Source organism: Tiliqua scincoides, chromosome 1, assembly GCF_035046505.1.
Source record: "Tiliqua scincoides isolate rTilSci1 chromosome 1, rTilSci1.hap2, whole genome shotgun sequence".
In the NCBI taxonomy this organism is placed as follows: Eukaryota; Metazoa; Chordata; class Lepidosauria; order Squamata; family Scincidae; genus Tiliqua; species Tiliqua scincoides.
In genome coordinates this window covers 56,625,784-56,645,814 of record NC_089821.1, presented here as the reverse complement: position 1 = coordinate 56,645,814, position 20,031 = coordinate 56,625,784, and the positions used below count along the sequence as shown (strand labels likewise).

At 43.1% G+C, this 20,031-nt stretch overlaps 1 protein-coding gene across 3 annotated transcripts in view; it reads right to left on the bottom strand.

Annotated features, from left to right (window-relative positions):
• Window positions 1–20,031, bottom strand: part of MOB2 (MOB kinase activator 2) — a 141,061-nt gene that overhangs the window by 47,086 nt on the left and 73,944 nt on the right. Inside the window, exon 1 of one of the 3 annotated variants that reach the window (XM_066629881.1) lies at window positions 16,430–16,533. The exons of the other annotated variants lie outside the window; for them this stretch is intronic. Coding sequence (XP_066485978.1) covers window positions 16,430–16,467 — 38 coding nt within the window. The 5' untranslated portion in view covers window positions 16,468–16,533. Of the gene's footprint in view, window positions 1–16,429; window positions 16,534–20,031 lie in introns of those variants that run through there. 3 annotated transcript variants of the gene reach the window in all.

Below are 20,031 nucleotides of genomic sequence, written 5' to 3'. Positions count from 1 at the left end.
TAGTGAGGAGAGAGATGATGAAGGGGGGCCAAGAGAGGGAAAGAGGTACAGGAGCAGAAGGGGGACATGAGGACAGAGCAGTGCTAAGGTGGGGAGAACCCTGTTGTGATAAGGAGGACTAGGACAGGCAAAGGTCTAATCTCCTCCCCCCTTGGGAAGTCCAGACTCAACTTGAGGGGATCTGGCAGCAAGGAATCGGCAGGGGGCAGCACCTGACAATTTGTTCCCCTGGAGCAGGGCCATGTTCCATCACAGTGGAACCCCAAGCATGACATTCAGGGCACAAGGGTGAAGCTCATGGGGCATACTCAACAACTCTACACAGGATTACATTACAGACAGTAAGCCTCTACTATAGAGGCCCCAAGCAGATACAGGGGCGGAGGCCACAGGAGTAAAGTTAGTCACCAGGAAGTAGGGTGAACCCCTTCTCATTTTCTGTTTGCCAGTTTGTTCAAACAGAAGAAATGGAGACTCAAGCACTGATTGTGTCCAGACTGGTATGTTGGTAAGTTTCCCAAATCCCATGGAGGTGGAGCTGCACATGTGGGAGGAGGAGGTTGAGATGACAGGCACAGTTTCAGATCTGTCACTGAGGTAATATAATAATAATAAACTTTATTTATATCCCGCCCTTCTCCCCGAAGGGACCCAGGTAGTTATTGAGGAATTCATTTGCCTGCTATTGTAGTAGAACATCCCTATACCTGACCAATCCAGAAATGAACTCCTTCTGTGTGCATCTATGTATAGACCTAGATGGGCCTATGGCCTGATTCAGTGGGGCTGTTCTTATGTTCTTAACAGGAACAACATGTCTAAAAAAATATGAACAGTGCGGTTAGTGCCTGTGTGAATCCAGGTCATAACACCATACATGTTAGAAAGCGTGTAGATGCTGAAAAAAAAATGAGAAAAAAGTACTGTATGAAATTGGCCTCAATCATGGTTATATTTATTGCGGAAAAAAGTGTACAAAATTAGATTAGGGCGCAGGTATGGATGCAATTTTCTTCCTAAACATCTCCAACTGAGTATTTTTATTTTCTGACATGGCTAAGTTTCGTGCCACTATCCCAGCTAAAAATTGAGTCTAGATTACAGCCTGCAACCCACAAATGGTTTTTGGGCACAATTTCATCTTTATTCTCCATTTTGGCCTCAGGATGGCCAGCTCAGAAATAAGACAGCTCAGAAACGGAGGTGGCTTCAATCTATCAGCAGGACAACTCAGCAGCTAAAGCTCTTGGCAGAGAAACTGCCTTGGTTACCCTGATAAGTAATGACTGTCATGAGAAAGAGTGCAACTCTTATAGTGTCCTTGGATACCACTGCCCAGCATATTGTTCTGGACAGGTGGAGTTGGTGGACAGGTGGAGGTGCTTCACAGCTGCAGGTTCTACTTGGCAAGCTGATTTCAGAAGGCAGTGCTGGCGGAGATGACAACTGCCCCCTGTGGGGTTTCTGGTACAAGGTACTGCAGGGTTCCATTTGCCCTCCATGCTTCATAACATCTATATGAAACTTCAGAGAGAGATGACAAAGTGTGAGGTTTCTTTCTTTTAACATCTGAGTCAGGTAATACAGTGGGAGGAGAGAACTGGTGTCTGGAATTAGCAATGGGCTGGAAGAGAGCCAATAAACTGAAGCTCTGTCTGGACAATATGAAGATTCTGTGGGTAGGTATCTCTTTTAAGTAGAAATGTAACTAAGGTGGGGCAATGAGGGCACGTGCCCCAGGCACAAAAATAAGGGCACAAAAATATTAAAGGGTTGGGTGCAGTCTGAGACTCAATTCCCACAACTTTTACAGTCACCTTTTTAAAAAAAAAACTATTTTTTGCACTAGATGAATTGTGCCTAGTTGCCCAAATTCACATCCAAACAAGAGAGTTCAAGACCAGATATGCTAAGAACCACCCACCTCTTGGAAATGGGAGAAAGTAGTGGATTTCTGTTTTCCCTGCAATGAGAGTCTTTACAGTTATTGCACTGGACTGAACTCATACGTACTGAAAATGCATACATTAGATATATCTGCAATAAATGAAATAATCTTTCAAAGACTTCCGCAACAAAATAGCAAACAACAATTGCTATAAAAATTGGAATACCAAATGTATTCTAAGTATGCAATTCAATGAGTACATTTTAAATGAAAAGGTGGTGTCACATTTTAATTCTGTCAGTTATGGGAGCAGAAAGTGCTCTTTTTTTACTAGCACTGGGCACTAATTTCCCTTGTTACAGGACTGTCTTTAAGGTAGACAGTATTCAGCCTAACAGGTCTGCAGCCTCGAGTGCTCAGACATCCAGGTTTGTCACTAAACAAGAAGAGGCCTCTACAGCACAAAACACCTCTTGCCAGCTCTGGCTGATACACCAGCTGTGACATCTTTTGACAAATATAGTCCAGCCTTGCAGTTTTCAAACTCTCAGGGAATTTGAGGACCGCAGTAAGACCCTGCAGGGGAGGGGAGGGAGACAGCAGGGGCTGGGGGAAGGCAGAGACGCGATCCCCAGGATTGTGTCACTATGGGGGGCTGCAGGGACTGGGATGTACTCACCAGTCCCTGCAGCAGCCTGTCTGGGGTGCGGTAGAGACCTGCATGAGCGTCTGCAGGGCTCCCAGGCCTTCTAAAAGTGAAAGCAGAACAATCACACTCTACTTCTGGTTTTGCGGAGGTGGAGCGTTATCACTCCACTTTCACTTTTGGAACATCAAGGAACCCTGCAGACACTCGCGGAGGGCTCCCCCTAAGCAATGCAATCCTGAGGATCACGTCGCTGCCTTCCTCCTGCCCCTGCCCCTGCCCCTGCCCCTTAAGGGGGCAGAGGCCAGGGCTGGCAGGCTGGGGCATCATGACACCCCAGTTTGAATAGCTGTGGTCTAGCCATAGTTACCTGCTTTGGTGACATCCAGATTCAACTATAGAAAGCACTATACAGAAGCCGGCTTTGAAAACTGCCTGGAAACTTGCAACCCAATCCTAGGACTGTTGAGTGCTGGTGCTGGATGTCATAAAAGCACTGTAAAGTGCTTTTAGACACCCAGGAATAAGCAGCACCGGTGGGAATGTCTGCACAGTCTCACAGGCACTGCATCCCACCCGATGGCCGCCAGAGTAGGTAAATGCTGCACCCAGCAGTTGGGAGGCAGGTGAGGGCATGTGAGGTTGGGAGAGAGTGTTTTGGTGTGGGGAGGTGGCAGTTCAGGCATGGGAGGGGGCGGGGACAGCGGAGTAGGCCTCTGATGCATCCTAACCCTGTCACAAGCCTGAAAGCCTTACGTAAGGCAACTTGGTTCTGCACTAGCCATTTAGATGGCATGGATATGAGTTGTATCATTGCACAGGCTGGGGCTTAATATGGGACAAAGGAACAAATGTTCCCTTATCTCGAGGAGACTGCCAGCCTGTACAAATCCAGTGCTGGATACAGCTTGGGCCCAGCAGCCCCACTGCACCGGCACTGGATAGGATTGGGTTGTTAGTTAATTCGGAACACAGTCGCTAGGTTGCTAATTAGGGTTAACCATTAGGAACACATCTCACTAGTGCTTAAAGAGCTCCACTGGCTCATGCTCCATTTCAAGGCACAATTCAGTGCTGGTGCTTACCTTTAAAGCCCTCAAAGATTTGGCACCTGAAGAAATCTCTGATCCCAGCATCAACCTGCTTGTGCACTGACGTCCATTTCCTCTTTCCTCTGGGTATCATCACTACGTCAGGTAAAGCAGTTTGTGATCACAGAAAGGCTAACTTGGTGGTGGCACCCTAAAGTCTGTGTATTCAGTGCTAGATAAAGGCCATTTAATTTTTGTAGAATCTTCACCTTTAAGTTGCCTGCTGCACAAGTTTTACTGCAATTATTTGTCTGGACACTTGAATGTTTTAAATTTTGGTTTTATTGTTATTTTGGCTTTAGGATCCCTCTCGCAAATGACCTACCCTGGATATTTGATTGTAACAAACTATGCAAATCTTTTAATTAAGTCAGAGTTCCCAGTGGCAGTGAATTTTTTCTCTTTAACCCAACTAGCCAACAGTGCCAAATTTAAACCACCTTCAAGCAAGCCAATGATCACCAGGTAGATATCATAGTTAAACTGTTGACACACAGTAGAATTATTATTATGGTACTTCTCCATTCATACTACCCAATGGAAGGGCCTAAGGGTGAGAGAGAGCACTGTCACCACACATTACACGAAAAAGATGCTTAAACAACTGATTCAATCCCATGCTTACAATCTAAATGTTTACAATGAGAAAATAAAATAAAAGAAGCAATACTAACAAGGGATGAATGCAAACAAATACAGTTATATGTATTTAAGTTTCATTAAAGCTGGGGATGAGAACTAAGACCAAAACTATCTTCATATTAAGAGCTGGTGATGATGAGGGATCTGAAGAGAAAGGATCTGACAGCCTATAAAATTCCAGGAAGAAATCTTGCCATATAGGGCAGTGAGAAAGAAAAGGTGGAATTGTTTAAGGGAGATGGAGACATTTGTGCATCTAAGAATACAATTACTAGTGTGAAGCGGTTCTAAATTCCCAAAAGAGAAAAATGCAAATATTTTCCTTATCTAACAAGTTTGTAGTGAAAACATAAAATAGCTGGGGGCAGGGTGAGGGCTTTGCACTGTGTTTCCAGATAAGCTTCTTTACAGAGGTATTAAAAGCTGACTTCTACAACAAATGCAATGTTCTGTGTTTGAGAGACAAAACATCAGCAACAGGTAGAATTGTCACTTCTCATCTGCCTCAACCAATATAAACTGGAGGATAGACACAACGTTGGATAGTTACAGCTACTTCTGTTTGCTGACCACCAGCCAACCCTTCGTTGCAAATCAGACCATAGGAGTCCCCCAATCCTCAGGAGTGGATTTTCAGGGGATAAAAAGGGGGAGAGAGAGCAGCAACAATTGTCCTCTCCTTTTATGCAAACAAAACTTCTCCGCAAATACAAGTACAATACTTAGCATACAATGCAAAATCTGCCCCAATGGGACTCCAGTTCACATATCTTTTATAGCTGTATATGGCATACCTAATGTCAAATTCATATCTGCAAGGCCGTCAACATACCATTTCAAACTCAATTCTTCTAATAAGGTTAGAGTAATGCTTGGGTTACATAAAATAAGCCTGAAATAAGACACGCCTAACCTGCAGCAGTTGAAAGTGTAATTCAAGACCATTGCAAGCATCAGAAGGTGATGCATAGTCATTGCTTTTAGCATTTTCCTGTTTTTCTGAGCAAGGAATTACATGCAACACAAACTCTTCCCTTGTCTGGGAGAAAGGAAATAGCAGTTAGACAGAATGAGAATCACTCCTACAGAGGGATTTCAGGAAAAAGGTGGAGTTTGGCAAGACTTGTTTTGTCAAAATGCAATGAGAAGCAAAAAGACAGCTGGATTCATGGATGGTCACTCCTAGTGGCAATTCGCAGAGTTAAAATGTAACATTTAAAGACATAAAATATTTTTATCAATTATTCTAAAGAATTAAGTACAAAACTGCTTGCATAAGCAGCATACAGGGTGTCTCCATAAATGTACACACATTTTAATCTCTAATTCATCCATCCTTGTTGAAAACCTGCAACACTCTAACACAGCCATTTTCAGCCACTGTGCAGCGGTCTGCAGGTGTGCCATGTGAGTTTGGGGGAGGATCAATAATTATTAGTAGGGTTACTGGGGGATGCAAGCCCCTGCTATCAGTGCAGTGTGCCTTGTCAATTGTCAAAAAAACCGATGATGTGCCTTGACAATTTTAGGGCCTTGTCAGTGTGCCATGAGATGTTAAAGGTTGAAAATTGCTGCTCTCAACATCTAAGGCAGGGGTGTCCAAAGTTTTTGGCAGGAGGGCCACATCATCTCTCTGACACTGTGTCAGAGGAAAAAAAGAATTAATTTGCATTTAAAATTTGAATAAATTTACATAAGTTTACATAAATTAATATACTAGAGGTAGAACTTAAATGAATGAATGAAGGACTTGCAATAGCTCAAGGCCTATAAAAGGCCTTGCACAAAGCAAGGCTGGCCTCTTCACATCACAGATGTGAAACAGTAAGCAGGGGAGGAAGCCCTCATACCACAGCTACCATGAGAGGTCAAACAGTTACCCTCACGCTGAGAGCAGTTGCGTCGGGTCAGTGCAGGCTCCAGCAAGTTTATGGAGGGCCAGAGGCTCATTGGAGGCTGGGCTCTCCCTGAGGGCCGCACTGGGAGTCCTCGAGGGCCGCAAGTGGCCCCAGGGCCAGGATTTGGGCACCCCTGATCTAAGGGAAGTAATTGGTGTTGTGTAGAACCAACCCAGCACACATGCTGGTGGATGTCTGTAGATTCTTTAGTCAACTATGTCAGTTGTGTATAGATGCCAGTGGGGGGGACGGGACATTTTGAGCACTTGGTCTAATTCATTACCTAATTAATTGGATCAAGCAACTGCTTCTGTGCATACCATATGCAGTATGTGTGTGAATTATAGTATTATAGTACATGTATGGGTTAAGGCATAATTAATTTGACACTATAAAGTGTGTGTACATTTTTTTTTGAGACATCCTGTATTTTAGTATTAAAGCTTCTCCTTAAGCTTCAACACTTGCTGGTTATAAAGTAATGGCTTGTGAAATTACACTTGTACATTCACAAATCAACAAAGAGCATTAATACACTATTTGCCTTGCACTGGCATTTCATGCATTTGACCTAAAATATTGAAATAGAAACAGGTAATACTAATTCAGGACTAGAAAAGTGGACTACTGTACAAGTCATGTCTCTTAAGGAAACCTACATATATTTGCATAACTTATTCTGCTCCTATTAGTCATTAGGAGGAGATAAAGAACTTTTCCAATAATGCTAGAAATACTAAATGAATCCTATGGATTCTCAAACAATGCTCTTACAGTGTACAATGATAAAAGGCTTCTATCATAAGACCTCCTGCATCGCAGAACTATAACCCCCACCTATCCTTACCTCAAATTTCTTTCCACTTACTTCCCACTGTATCCAACATACATACCCATGACTACTGTGACTAACTCTGAAGGAATCTCCATTACACAGAAATATTTCCACAGAGGAAGCCAGTTTTATTTTACAGGTGGACTCTCATTATCTGCGAGGGTTCAGTTCCTGGACCCCTCAAGGATACCAAATTCTGCGTAATAGCAAATCATGTGGATTTTGGGGTCCTCTGAGCTCTGAACGTGACCAGAGCTGTTCTGAAGCTCCCCAAAGCACTGGAAGGTGACTTCCGGTTTCACCTTCCGATGCTTTTGGGGGGCCTTTCTGAGGCCCGTAGAGGCTGCACGTGAAATTCTGTATCCATGAGGGGTCCAGGAACAGAACCCTTGCAGATAACGAGGGTCCATCTGTAAAATAAAACTGACTTCCTCTGTGGAAATACGTCCATTGCAAAAACCTGAAAAATGAGTTCCAAAGACAACTCATTATCAGTGGGTTCTTGGTCCTCACACTGTGCCCCCCAGGCACTGCAGAAATTACAGCAACAGTATTGTTTTGGTGCACATGGCCATTATAGCCAAGGCATGATGTAATGTCAAATAGGTTTGCTGCTTCAGATTTCAAATTTGGTATGTGCTCTCAACCTTCAAGTTCAAATTTGCATTTAAAAAGCTAGTTTGATTAGTATTAAATCAGAGGAGAGCAACAAAACAGATCACCCTTTTTAACTTGGCAGTTATTGGAGTCATGCTGAAAGCACTCTGAAAACTCCATTCACTTTCTGAAACTTCTTCCATATTAAAAAGCCAATAAAAACTTTCAAATGCAGATATCCTAGAATAGAACTCTTTAGTTTTGAGAAAGCGACTGGAGAATGTAAATGTTTCCTTGTAGCCATGGATTATTTTTTTTCAGTTTGTAGCAAAGGAGCTGAGAAAATACTGACTCTGTAATTTGTAACAGCATCCACAATCCAACAATTGCCAAAAACAACTATTAGCCTACACAAACAGAGGAAATGTATTCTCAACACAGCAAGAATTTCAGAGAATCGCACAATTTATTTTAAAGCTCCTGCGACAAGCCCGCATACCCAAATCAACTGTCTTCTAAATGACTGACTAGTATTTGTTAGGTTTGAATGAGTCAAGAGTATTCTATTCTACGGAGCATACATCATCCAAAAATAATTCTCAGCGATACCAGTTCCATATTCAATCTTATAAGCAATCAGTATTTCATGATGGAAGGGAATTAATTACAGCTTTACACTATTTGATTACAATCCAGCGCCTACTCTTTTGAATTATCTAAGGCAATCCCATTTATTACTAATACAGTTCACATATGGCAATCTTTGTAACGAAACCGATCCAGGGATATTCACACACCATGTTTAAAAAGTCAAAAGTCAAGCATAAAGATTGCAAGACAGATGAATTCTGAGAATTGCTATGTATCACATGTTTTGAGCTTTCAAGGGAAGGTAGAAGATTCCATCTTTTCTCCACAGCAACCAAGAAAGATGCGTATTGGGATTACTTGGGTCTCAATGAAAAGTGTTTATGAAAAGTATCAGGTTTACAGCATCAGCATCAGGTTTATACATCTCTAGAAGACCCATGAACACACTGATGAATGTTGGCAATCTACCCAAGTTAGCTGGCAACACAAAACATTTCTGACAGTTATGGCTATGGTGATCTTTAATTTTTAAATACATGGTGTGCTGTTCGGAGGGTAGCAATGAGGGAGGTGTTGAAGTCAAACAAATCAAACTCAATAAGAAATCTTAAGGTGAATGAGAACTTCAGGCATGAGAAAAATGCTGAATTGCTTATGTACCTTAGACTGGCCTGCATACATTTACCGAAATATCAAATGGTTAGAGACAGTCTGAACAGAAACACTGAACAGCACATGTTAATACACAGAGGCTTGAAGAATGCTCCAGCTTATTAACCGCAGAAGGCTGCCTAATTACTTAACTTATCACAATACAGTTGTCTCTCCTATCAAATTCTTGCACAGATACATAAATGTAAGCTTCTTGCCATCTACTTCTTTAGTTAAGAATTACAGTATTCCACACACCCTATTCTCATCTGAAACCCCAAAGCAAATGACAACCAAGTAACAAAACAATAAAAAAACCAATAAAACAAGAACCAACAAAAGGCACAATATAACATACAACCAATCAGCAGCACCAGGCATCAATCAAACACACAGAGTCAGTAAAAAAAAAACCCACAAATAAACATTCAACAGAGCACAAGTAGTCAGCAACAGAACTAAAGTCCCAATTCTATCCAACTTTTCAGCAGTGATGCAGCCGTAATGCAGACCAGAGGTAACAGAACAAATGTTCCATTATCTCAAGGAGGTCTCCGTGACAGCCCCCCCGCGACAGGATGCAGCACATGTCCCATTGGCTCAACTGCATCAGTGCTTGAAATTTAGATAGGATTGGACGCCAAATCAAATCAAGTGCAACGCTACCCAAAGTTGCTGGGCTTGCAACACTCTTCATGCGCCTAACCCTGGAAGGCGTGGTGGTGCAAAATGCATCATGCGCTGATGTCACCAGCCACTTACTTCTGAATTTGGACTCCAAAAGGAGCCTAAAAATAGCAGTAATGAGGCCAGGGGAGGTGGGAGGGCTTTTTCTAATGCACGATATTCACACACAGCAGTTCTGCCCACCATGCTGGGCCTCCTTACCATTATCTTCAGGCTTGTGCTGTGAGCATGTGGCAAGCGGCGGGCCTCTTGCAATGCCTCAGAGAGTGTCTCGCAACGGCCCAGGGTGTTGCGAGGCACACATTGGGAACCACTGAACTAATGCCTTGCGGAAACAAGATGTTTTAAGGCACCTTAGGAATGCCAGCAAGGAGGAGGCAATCCTGATCTCCAGTGGAAATGACTTCCATAAGCTGAATAACAGAGAAGGCCCTGTTGAAAGTTGTTGCCAACCACATCTCCAAAGACGATGGTACCTGCAACAGGACCCCCTTAGATGACTACAAGGGATGGACAAATTCTATGGAGAAAGCCAGTCATTCCAGAATCTATAACCTAAAAGCCTAAATGGGTTGGGAGCTAACCAGCACTTTGCATTGTGTTCAGAAAGATAAAGCAGAGAGATCTGCAATCAAGCTGGTCACAATTTCTGGTGCCAGGTAATAGTTTGGCAGCTGCGTTACCTTCACTCCTACAAACAGCATCCTGCCCCATCTCCACCACTGATAAGCACCCCTTGCAAAGAAGCCAAATCCTGCTCTCACTCACTCTCAGTGAGCATAAGCAGCACCAGAGCAAGGGATGAAGCAACTGGGTAGGCAGAGGGAGCGTAGGGCACCCCCATGGCTCTAAGTGGTCACTTTGGTCCATCTCATGGCTTGGCCTGCTCTCAACAATTTCAGCCAATGTTTATCATCAGAGATGATATAGAGCCTTGTAGAATACTATAGCACTTGTAGAATACTATTGCACTTCCATGGCACTGAATGACAGTATGCAGCACCACCTTTTGGAAACAACCTGTCAGACAGGAGCAGAACCACTGCACAGAAGTGCCCCAAAACATTGTTGATGGAATTGAAAGCTGCTAAGAAGTACAGGCAACTCAACTAGGAAACACCCCTCTCACTACTCTCCTTGTGCAGGTTATCCACCAAGGGTGATGTAGAAGAATAATCTACCGGTGTTCTTTTCATGAATACTAAAACTTAGCAAGTTTTTGGTACAAAAGTACTTTATATTGTCCATTAAGTACAATGCTAAGCAAATTAGTTATAATGACCTCCAGTGTGATGAACAAAACTGCACTGAAAAGCAATAGTGCTGATTAAAAACAAGGTTGGACCTCCACAGTAGAACCAAACATGAGAAGAGTGGGAGCTGCAATTTCTGCTTCATCCTTGGACAATGAAAAAGAATGACAGGTTTGTAAATAAACATTTATCTAGTTGTGTATGGCAAGTAAATTTCTTCTAGGCAACTAGTTAAGAGAGCTTTACAAACTTTTTTCAGGTACTTTGTGACATCCACAATCCAGCATTTTGTTGAACTGTTTGGGAACAATGACCAGAGCACTATCCAGTTCAACATATATGTAATGAAGTCCAGTACGGGCAGCTTTGACTTCAAAAGGAGGTACCTCAAGAATGAGGGAAATAGTAATGAAGAGCTGAAAAGTGAAGTCATGAAGGTCAAATCTCTCCAGAGTGTATTGAGATTATTTAAAATCACGACAACATAAGCTCAGCAAGAATGTATGGCTCTATCTAGGAAAAGAACCACCAGGTTCAGGAGAAGGTCGGCTCACAAGTGCAGACAAGAAAGTAAAAAAAAAAAAGGCAAAGAGGCTTCCTTCAAAAAACGGATGTTTTGCCCAAATGAGGAGAACAAAGTGAAACACAAACACTGGCAAAAGAAATGTAAGCTGACAACAAGGAATGCAAAGAATATGATAAGTGCATGGCTAAAATCATCAAGGCAAACAAACACTTCTTTAAATACATCAATAGTAGGAAACTGGACAGGGAGGCAGTTGGAACGTTAGATAACTAGGAAATAAAAAGGAAAGTTTCAAGAGGATATGGAGACTACAGAGAAGCTGAGTGAATTATTTGCATCTGTCTTCACTATAGGAGGCTAAGCAAATACCCATGACTGAACTGACCCTCTCAGGAAAAGAGTCAAATAAAAGTGACAAAGGATGAAGTTCTACAGCAGTGTTTCTCAACCTGTGGGTTGGGACCCACTAGCTGGGTCACGAGCCAATTTCAAGTGGGACCCCATTAATTTCAATATTTTATTTTTAATATATTAGATTTGAAGCTACCATGGCATGTAACTGCACTGGGGAAAATATTACAGATTTGTACTTTTAACAGGCTACCCTGTATATCCCTTTAACAATGATAGTAAATGGGACTTACTCTTGGGTAAGTCTGGGTAGGATTGCAGCCCAAGATTGTTAAAAATTTTTCCTGTTTGATGTCACATCTGGCCATGACAAATGTGGTGGGTCCTGACAGATTCTCACTCTAAGAAGTGGGTCCTGGTGCTAAAAGTTTGAGAACCACTGTTCTAGAGCATATCAAAGATTGGCAACTAGTTAAAGAACAAGATACAATGAGAAGCAATACATGGGCAATTTTCACAGTGAAGGGAAGTAAAAAGTAAGGCTCCTCAAGAATGTGTATCACATGGTTTCTCAAACTGTGGGTCAGGACCTACTTGGTGGGACACAACCTGATTGTTGGTGGGTTGTGAAGCTGAAACTGACAAGCTGATAACAGAGCAGGAACTGAGCAACAGTACATGTTTACTTGCGAGTAGACAAATGTGCCTTGGTCCACTGTGAAGGGCAGGCCGAGAGGAATCCAATGCCACCAGAATGGTCCTGATCTGATGAACACAGCCCCCAAACAACACCCGAGAATGAAGTCCCTCCCTCCAAACTGATGAATGTATGGAGCCCTATGGAAAGAGACTAAACTACACAGTTGAGTTTACTCATGAATAAGCAAATGTGTCTTGGCTTGTGTTGAAGGTTAGGCAAAGGGGAATTCAAGGCAATAAGAATGGTACTGAACTGATGAATGAATGCTCCAGAAGGCAGCCCCCCACACCATAAAAAGGATAAAAACAGAGGCTTCAACTTTTTTCTTTTTTTTTAACCTTCAGAGCTCAATCTGAGCTCGACAGAGGCTTAGAATGGCTGAGCTCAGAAGCCTCTCCAGAGGAGAGGGGAGCTTTGCTCCCCTTGCCTTCGAAGCAGTACTTCGAAGGAGTACACGTGACACACCCTGCGGGGCGGCGTTGGACCTGATTCATGAATAAATGAATTTGCTGATATGGTATCTGTGAATATGGGAGCCACCCCACACTCTAAAGCAGGGGTGCCCAAACCCCAGCCCTGGGGCCACCCCTCAGGGAGCCCCCAGTCTCCAATGAGACTCTGGCACTCCAGAGATTTGTTGGAGCCCGCTGGCGCAATGCAAATGCTCTCAGCGTGAGGGCGACTGCTTGACCTCTCGTGTGAGCTGTGGGATAAGGGCTCCCTCCACTGCTTGCTGTTCCACGTCTGTGATGCAGTAGCGGCAGCAAAGGAAAGGCCATCCTTGCTTTGTGCAAGGCCTTTTATAGGTCTTGAGCTATTGCAAGACCTTCATTCATTCATATAAGTTCATCTTTAATATATTAATTTATGTAAACGTATGTAAATTTATTCAAATTTTAAATGTAAATTAATTCTTTTTTCCCCCGGCCCCTGACATAGTGTCAGAGAGCTGATGTGGCCCTCCTGCCAAAAACTTTGGACACCCCTGCTCTAAAATATTAGTACCACAATAATACAGACAATTGCTCATAAGGCAAACTGTACAAGTCAGATGATGGCAAACACCTTTGTCTTATTTGTCTTAAAGTCATTAGAGGAGGACTAAAATAATCATGATTATGAACCTTTCCATGACAGAGAGGGTCGGCAGGAGAAGAGAGATGTTTCTCTACTGGAAGGCAAGTTACCTGTCAGGACTTACTCTTGCTAGCATGTCACAACATGCTAAAACAAAATGTTGTACAAAGTCCGATCTGCAAACAGGGCAAAGGAAGGAATTGATAGGTTAATATAGTACTGCAAAGAGTGTTTATCTCTATAAACTGCACTAGGAAAAGAGACAAGGACCCCCCAGGTGAAATTCTGCCAGTTCGAGAAATACAGGCATGCCCCATATCCACAAGGATTCATTCCAGACCCCCCCCCCCCGCCACAGTTAAGTGAAACCGGGGTCGGCAGATACGGGTCCCCTCTTTGACCCCGCACCCACAAGCTGCTCAGAAGAAGAACAGAGACCATTTTTAAAACTGGAAAATACAAGGATAACATCTGCAAGGACAAACTCTATTCTGCTGACAAGGTAAGAGTTTAAGCTGGTCAAGAAAAAGGCTATTTTCTTTGGCACTGTTTCCATTACACAGTGTTATGAGTCCACCTGTGATGGGACAAACATTAAGTTAGGAATGTATTTAATTAGAAAGATTCTCTCTCTTACATATGCTGCTTAATTTAGAAACTACACAGTCTTTTTGGGGCCAAACAGTGCCCAGGGACTGAAAACACCGGCTATGGTGAATGTTCAAATTAGCACCCAGGTGATAGAAAATCAACACTGCACACTTATATTACATGAGAAGCTATGACAGCCACGATAGGGGCTGCTCAGACTCTTATGACTTTCCTCAGCATGCTACTCTTTTCTGCTACACTGCAATTGAGATGACACTTCCTAAAATCCACAGATTAGCAATTCAGATCCAGACTTCAGTCTGCTTCATATCTATCTTCATTCTAGATTATTCAAACTGGGGCACTTCAAATTCTGAATTAAGAAAATTTAAATTCAAGGAGGAACATTTAAGACTTATTAGTCTTATTGTTTCCTGAATTTAAATTTTCTCAATCCAAAATGTAAAGTGTTCCCAGTTTGAATTTGGAAATGTTTGGGCTATAAATGGTGAAATTTAGGAAGACTATGGTTAGATTAGGATATAATTATGCTAAAAGAAATGTTAATAGTAAGGAAAGTGCAAATAAGCTCTTGTGTTTGTCTAGTAAGCTGATTTTAGAAGTGGGCTACCTCAGAATGCCAGATGCAAGGGAGGACACCAGGATGCAGGTCTCTTGTTGTCTTGTGTGCTCCCTAAGACATTTGGTGGGCCACTGTGAAAGACAGGAACCGGGACTAGATGGATCAATGGCCTGATCCAGCGGGGTTCTTATATTATGCTGATGTTCAACTACCATGTAGAGTTCTATATCAGTGTTTCTCAACTGGTGTGTAGACATACCACTGGTGGAATGCATGGTGGTGTCCACTAGTACATGTGGCACCCCCAGACACATGACACCCAGCAGTGAGACTGCAACATGATGTGACAAACAACGGTAGGAGGTTCAGTGGGCAGAGCTCCAGCACATTTTTTTGTGCTCGAAAAAGCCCTCCCACTTGCCCTGAGCCTCTTATTGGTGTTTGTTGCATTGCATCCAGCCTCCCAACCCAAACATAACTGTGGTACTTCTGATAGTTGGACCATGCAAAGTGGTATTTTGAGGGACAAAGATTGGGAAACACTGTTCTATATCAACTAGCAGTAGGTTCACACAAAAGTATTTTATTAAATATATGGTAGGTAAGGTGGACAAGTTAACCATGCATGATACTTAAGCAACTAGCAAGCGTGGGATAAGGACTTCTAAGACAACAAGCCGAGTCCTGTTTTCTGTGGGATCCAGGGGCCAAGAAACCTCCAGAGATCTGGTGAGGATGGTCTAGTTCTCACCAGATCTCCGAGCGGTTTCTTCAGTGCATATGCAGCGTGAGCCTACTACTCTTTGCCACAATAGGTTCACAGCAGCTGAACCTACCCTTCCGAACACATGCCTTACCTTAACTGTATATCAGTTCACAAGGATCAGAGTAATATTACTCTGCTCCTTTCTTTTGTCCTTTAACAGCTACCAAGATTTGATTTGAGACTGCTGAACACCCATGTTAACCTAAGCTTAGGATTGCATCCACTTTTAAAAGTTTTGTGTCACTATTAGATATGGTTATGTGTACAATGATTGTTGCAGAGTTAAATCAGAGTGGATTTTTTTTAGAAAGGCAGATATAAAAAACTAAACAAACAAGGGTGCGATCCTAACCCCTTATGTCAGTGCTTTCCAGCACTGACATAAGGGCAATGCAGCTCTGACATAAGGGAACAAACATTCCCTTACTTTGAAGAGGGCTCCGTGAGTGACACCCAACTGCAGGATGCAGCACACGTCCCATTGGCACCGCTATGCCGGTGCAGGAAAGCACTGACATAAGGGGTTAGGACTGCGCCCTAAGATATTTCAAGGCCTCATAACTAAACAAAGAGCATTATGATAAATCCTCTGTGGGCACAGAAGACAAAGGAAATGTCACCCACCAGCATACCCCTATCATTAGTCCCTGCATCTTCTCCACAGCGCTCCCTGCAAATCTACACCACACACACCCTGCGTGACCTTCCCCGTATTTGCATTTCCTAATTTCCTCAAAGCCTGCTGCACTCTCCTATACATCATACCCGTAAGTATCCTATAGCAATATGTTTCATGGTGTATAAATAGTGAGCAGCTGGAAGGATACAAAGATTTGTAAACAGCAAAAATTAAAAAAAAAATGAAATAAACTTGTGGACTTTGCTTTAGTTTAACTGAAAAGATTGTGTGCATGCACAAGCACAAGCTGTAAATAAATAGTCATAATGGCAGTAGAATATATACTTAGCAGGTTTTTGTTGTCACTCCAGAAACTTACTCTTTTCATAGTAGGGGAGGGGAAGAAACAAAACAAGATTATGGTTCTCTCTCCTTACCTGTTCAGTGTATAAGACCCATTCCGCTTGAGTCTCATGCTTGCCGACAAAAATTTTAGGAAAAAATCCAGAATGAAGAGTGCTTGTCCTAAACTAATGAGAATAGAAGCACCTGTTTGTCAGAAACATTTGAGGGAAACCATCAGGGAATCTCTTTCCTGTTTCACAGAGTCATGGTTGGGAACAATCAGAAACCGTCAATTAGCCGGAAATCTAAAGGAAATCACCACAGGCAAAACAAAAGCCTGAGGATGTAAAATACTCCACCTCTTTATGAGCAAAACTCTTAAATGTTCTCCAAAACAGAAGAAAAATTGGAAGCTGAAGCAGGGGTCGAGGAAGAAATGTTTTCAAAAATATGTCCTACCCCAAGTTTCAAGAGATAAATCTGTAGAAGAAACAGGTCTGATGTTTCGCTTGCCTCTTCTCACTACACTGTAAACAGCTTCACAGATTCCCTCTTCCTCTCTAGCCTGCTGTGACTTATTACTCAAGTATTCATGATTGCCTCAGGAGAACAAGGCAAATGAGGAACAAAGCAGAGTAGCTGGTATCCAGATTCTTTAATGTCATGAAGAGAGATCAAGCTTAAGATAGCTGAGCAGGAGAGTAGGTGGGACAGAGTAATTACAAAAGTGTCAAATGTTTTGTAGCTGAATTACATTTAAGACAAAAATCAGGCTGCTCTCAAGTCATGCATACTACAGAGGGAGGGAAGGAAGCTTCCAGCAGTCCAGTCCTGGGCATGCTGCCCCACATAAATCAGTGGATCGCACAGTTTCTTATTAGGCTGCTGCCCCCTGTACAGCCCCCTGTTCCTCCCACTGCTGAATCATGCAGTTTCTATAATACAGAACTGTAGCAATTATGCAACTTTTAATGCTCCAGAGCAGGGCTACACATAAGAGAACTGAAGCTTACCAGCCAGTTCCACAAAACAAAAGCTTCATGCAGTGTGTGAAGCTTTTGTTTTGTGGAACAAAGGATCTAGTGGATCTTTTTCGTGGCTCTAGATCAGTGGTTCCCAACCTCAAGGAACCCAAGGACCACTGAGGCAAAAATTGGAATCATCATGGACCACATGCAACCCCCCAGCCCCACACCCCTGCATACAAAAAATACAATTAAATTTGTAATAATTAACTATTAGAGATTTATTAGATGTATTATTTCTAGAGAAGATTTTGTTCTTCACCTTTTCTAGTGGTCCATGGGAAAGCATCTCAGTGTGTAGTTAGTCTGTGGAACTCCTTGCCACAGGATGTGGTAAAGCATCAGGCCTAGATGCCTTTAAAAGGACAAATTTCTGGAGGAAAACTCCATCACAGGTTACAAGCCATGATGTGTGTGTGCAGCCTCCTGATTTTAAAAGTGGGATACCTCAGAATGCCAGATGCAAGGGATGGCACCAGGATGCAGGTCTCTTGTTGTCTTGTGTGCTCCCTGAGGTATTTGGTGAGCCACTGTGAGGTACAGGAACTAGACTGGACTAGATGGGCCTATGGCCTGATGCAGCAAGGTTATTCTTGTGTTCTTATCTCCAGACTGAGTGCTACCCCCTGGACTGCCAGCAAGGGTGGAGAACAGACTGCCCGCAGCTGCAGCCGACTTCAGTGCCAGCTGCAGGCAGTCCATTCTCCACCTTCTCTGGTGGTCTGTGGGGAAACGTCTGCTCATGGACTACCCATGGTAGCCCCCCATGGAATACCAGAGAGGGCAGAGAATGAACTACTCACAGACAACACATCAGTACTCTCTGGTGGTCCCATGGGGGAGTGCTTGCTCAGAGAGATACTAGATGTGATCAAAGGCAATCTTTTTTTCTGAGGACTCACAGACTACTTCTCAGGGTCTCATGGACCACAGGTTGGGAACCAATGATCTAGATCTTCTCTGGAGCATTAAAAGTTGCATAATTTGCATAAAAAGTTACTTTCATGTAGGAACTTAATGGGAACATGCATGCAAATTGATGCTTGATGACACAATTTGTGCATGCCTGCTGAGGAGCCATAACTGTTTTCCCCAACATATGAACAATGCATGTTAGCAGGAGTAAAAGAGCCACATGTGAGAACTGCACATTCACTACATGAAAACTTCCACATAGGAGTACAACACCATTGTGAAATGGCCCAGTAACGACACAAGAAAAACATCACTTGGGCTTTCATACTAAATATTTTTCAAAGGCCAAAATAAGAGACAAAACAAAACCGAAGCAGAGGATCTTAAGTGCCCAGACTGATAAGCAACTTGGAGGAGTCAGGAGTCAGTTTATCAACAGCATGGGTGTGTATCCTCTAAGTTTATTACTATTTGCTCTTTAAAGCTAACCCTGAAGAATGTGTATTTTGACAGTGTGCAGAAAGCTAGCTATACTTTAACTAGACATATTTCATTCTGTTTCTTATGCTTCAAAAACAATTTGGGGGTATATAAGGTGACCTTTCTAAAATGCCCTAAAAATGACCCAGGGTAACACATGCTTTTTAACATCTTTGTGCTTTCTCCCATCCAAGCTTTGATATGATGCCAGTTGGACAGGAGATGTAGCCTGGCAAGGACGGGTAGCAAAAAGGAGTACAAGTTAAAGGAATGCACTGGTACAAAACCGAAGGTCCCTCAGACTAGAAAGAAATAGAATTGGGTGAGCTTTTTTGGTTTAATAAATGGAGCTACAAATTGCACTTACAGAGGCATCTCCGTCTGTGTATCCCTGTGTCTCTCCCCCCCCCCCCCCGTATCCCATGGGGATAGGTTCCTTCTGCTAGACAGATAAACAAAATTGCAGATAAAGGTAAACCCTACTCAAATCCCCCGTCATACTCATGACTCACCTCTCTTTGCAAATGCTTTGCAAAAGGAAGATTTTTCTTCATTTTGCTTTGGAACAGAAAGTAGACAAAGAGAACCTAGAATCTCAGTTGCCAGAGCAGCAATTTCTAAAGTGCAGACTGTTGCTACACAGAAAAGCCATCCCCAGTGTGTGAACAGAACCTACCATTCCACAGGACAGCCCAATATCTTTGCTTCCGATCTTCCCCAAACGTTGCACTGGGCAGTCACATCTGCCCAGAAATCTTAGGGCCAAGAATGCACACAGCAGAGGGATTTCCACAGGTGCTGGATATGACCCATGGTTTGGCACCCACTACGCTAGAGTGGAGCCATGCAAACTGTGCCCCAGGGGCCTAGATCCGGTGTTCGCATGGATCCGTCCACCCAGTGAGCTGACCTTTAGGTTCCACTAAGGTGCTGCGGTAAGTTTCCCCTCGATCAGGGGACAGGGACACTTTGGGCAATCGCATTGCCTGCACAGTGTCATAGGAACATAAGAACAGCCCCTCTGGATCAGGCCAAAGGCCCATCTAGTTCAGCTTCCTTTATCTCACAGTGGCCCACCAAATGCCCCAAGGAGCACACAAGGCAGCAAGAGACCTGCATCCTGGTGTCTTCCCTTGCATCTGGCATTCTGACGTGTCTCAGAAGACCGTGTGAAAGGATGTCCATGCAGATGCAACTGCGCAGAGCATTCCTGTCCTGCGCTTGAGAAAAACGCTCAAATGCAGTCTGGGTTGGGACCACATTCCGGGCATGCA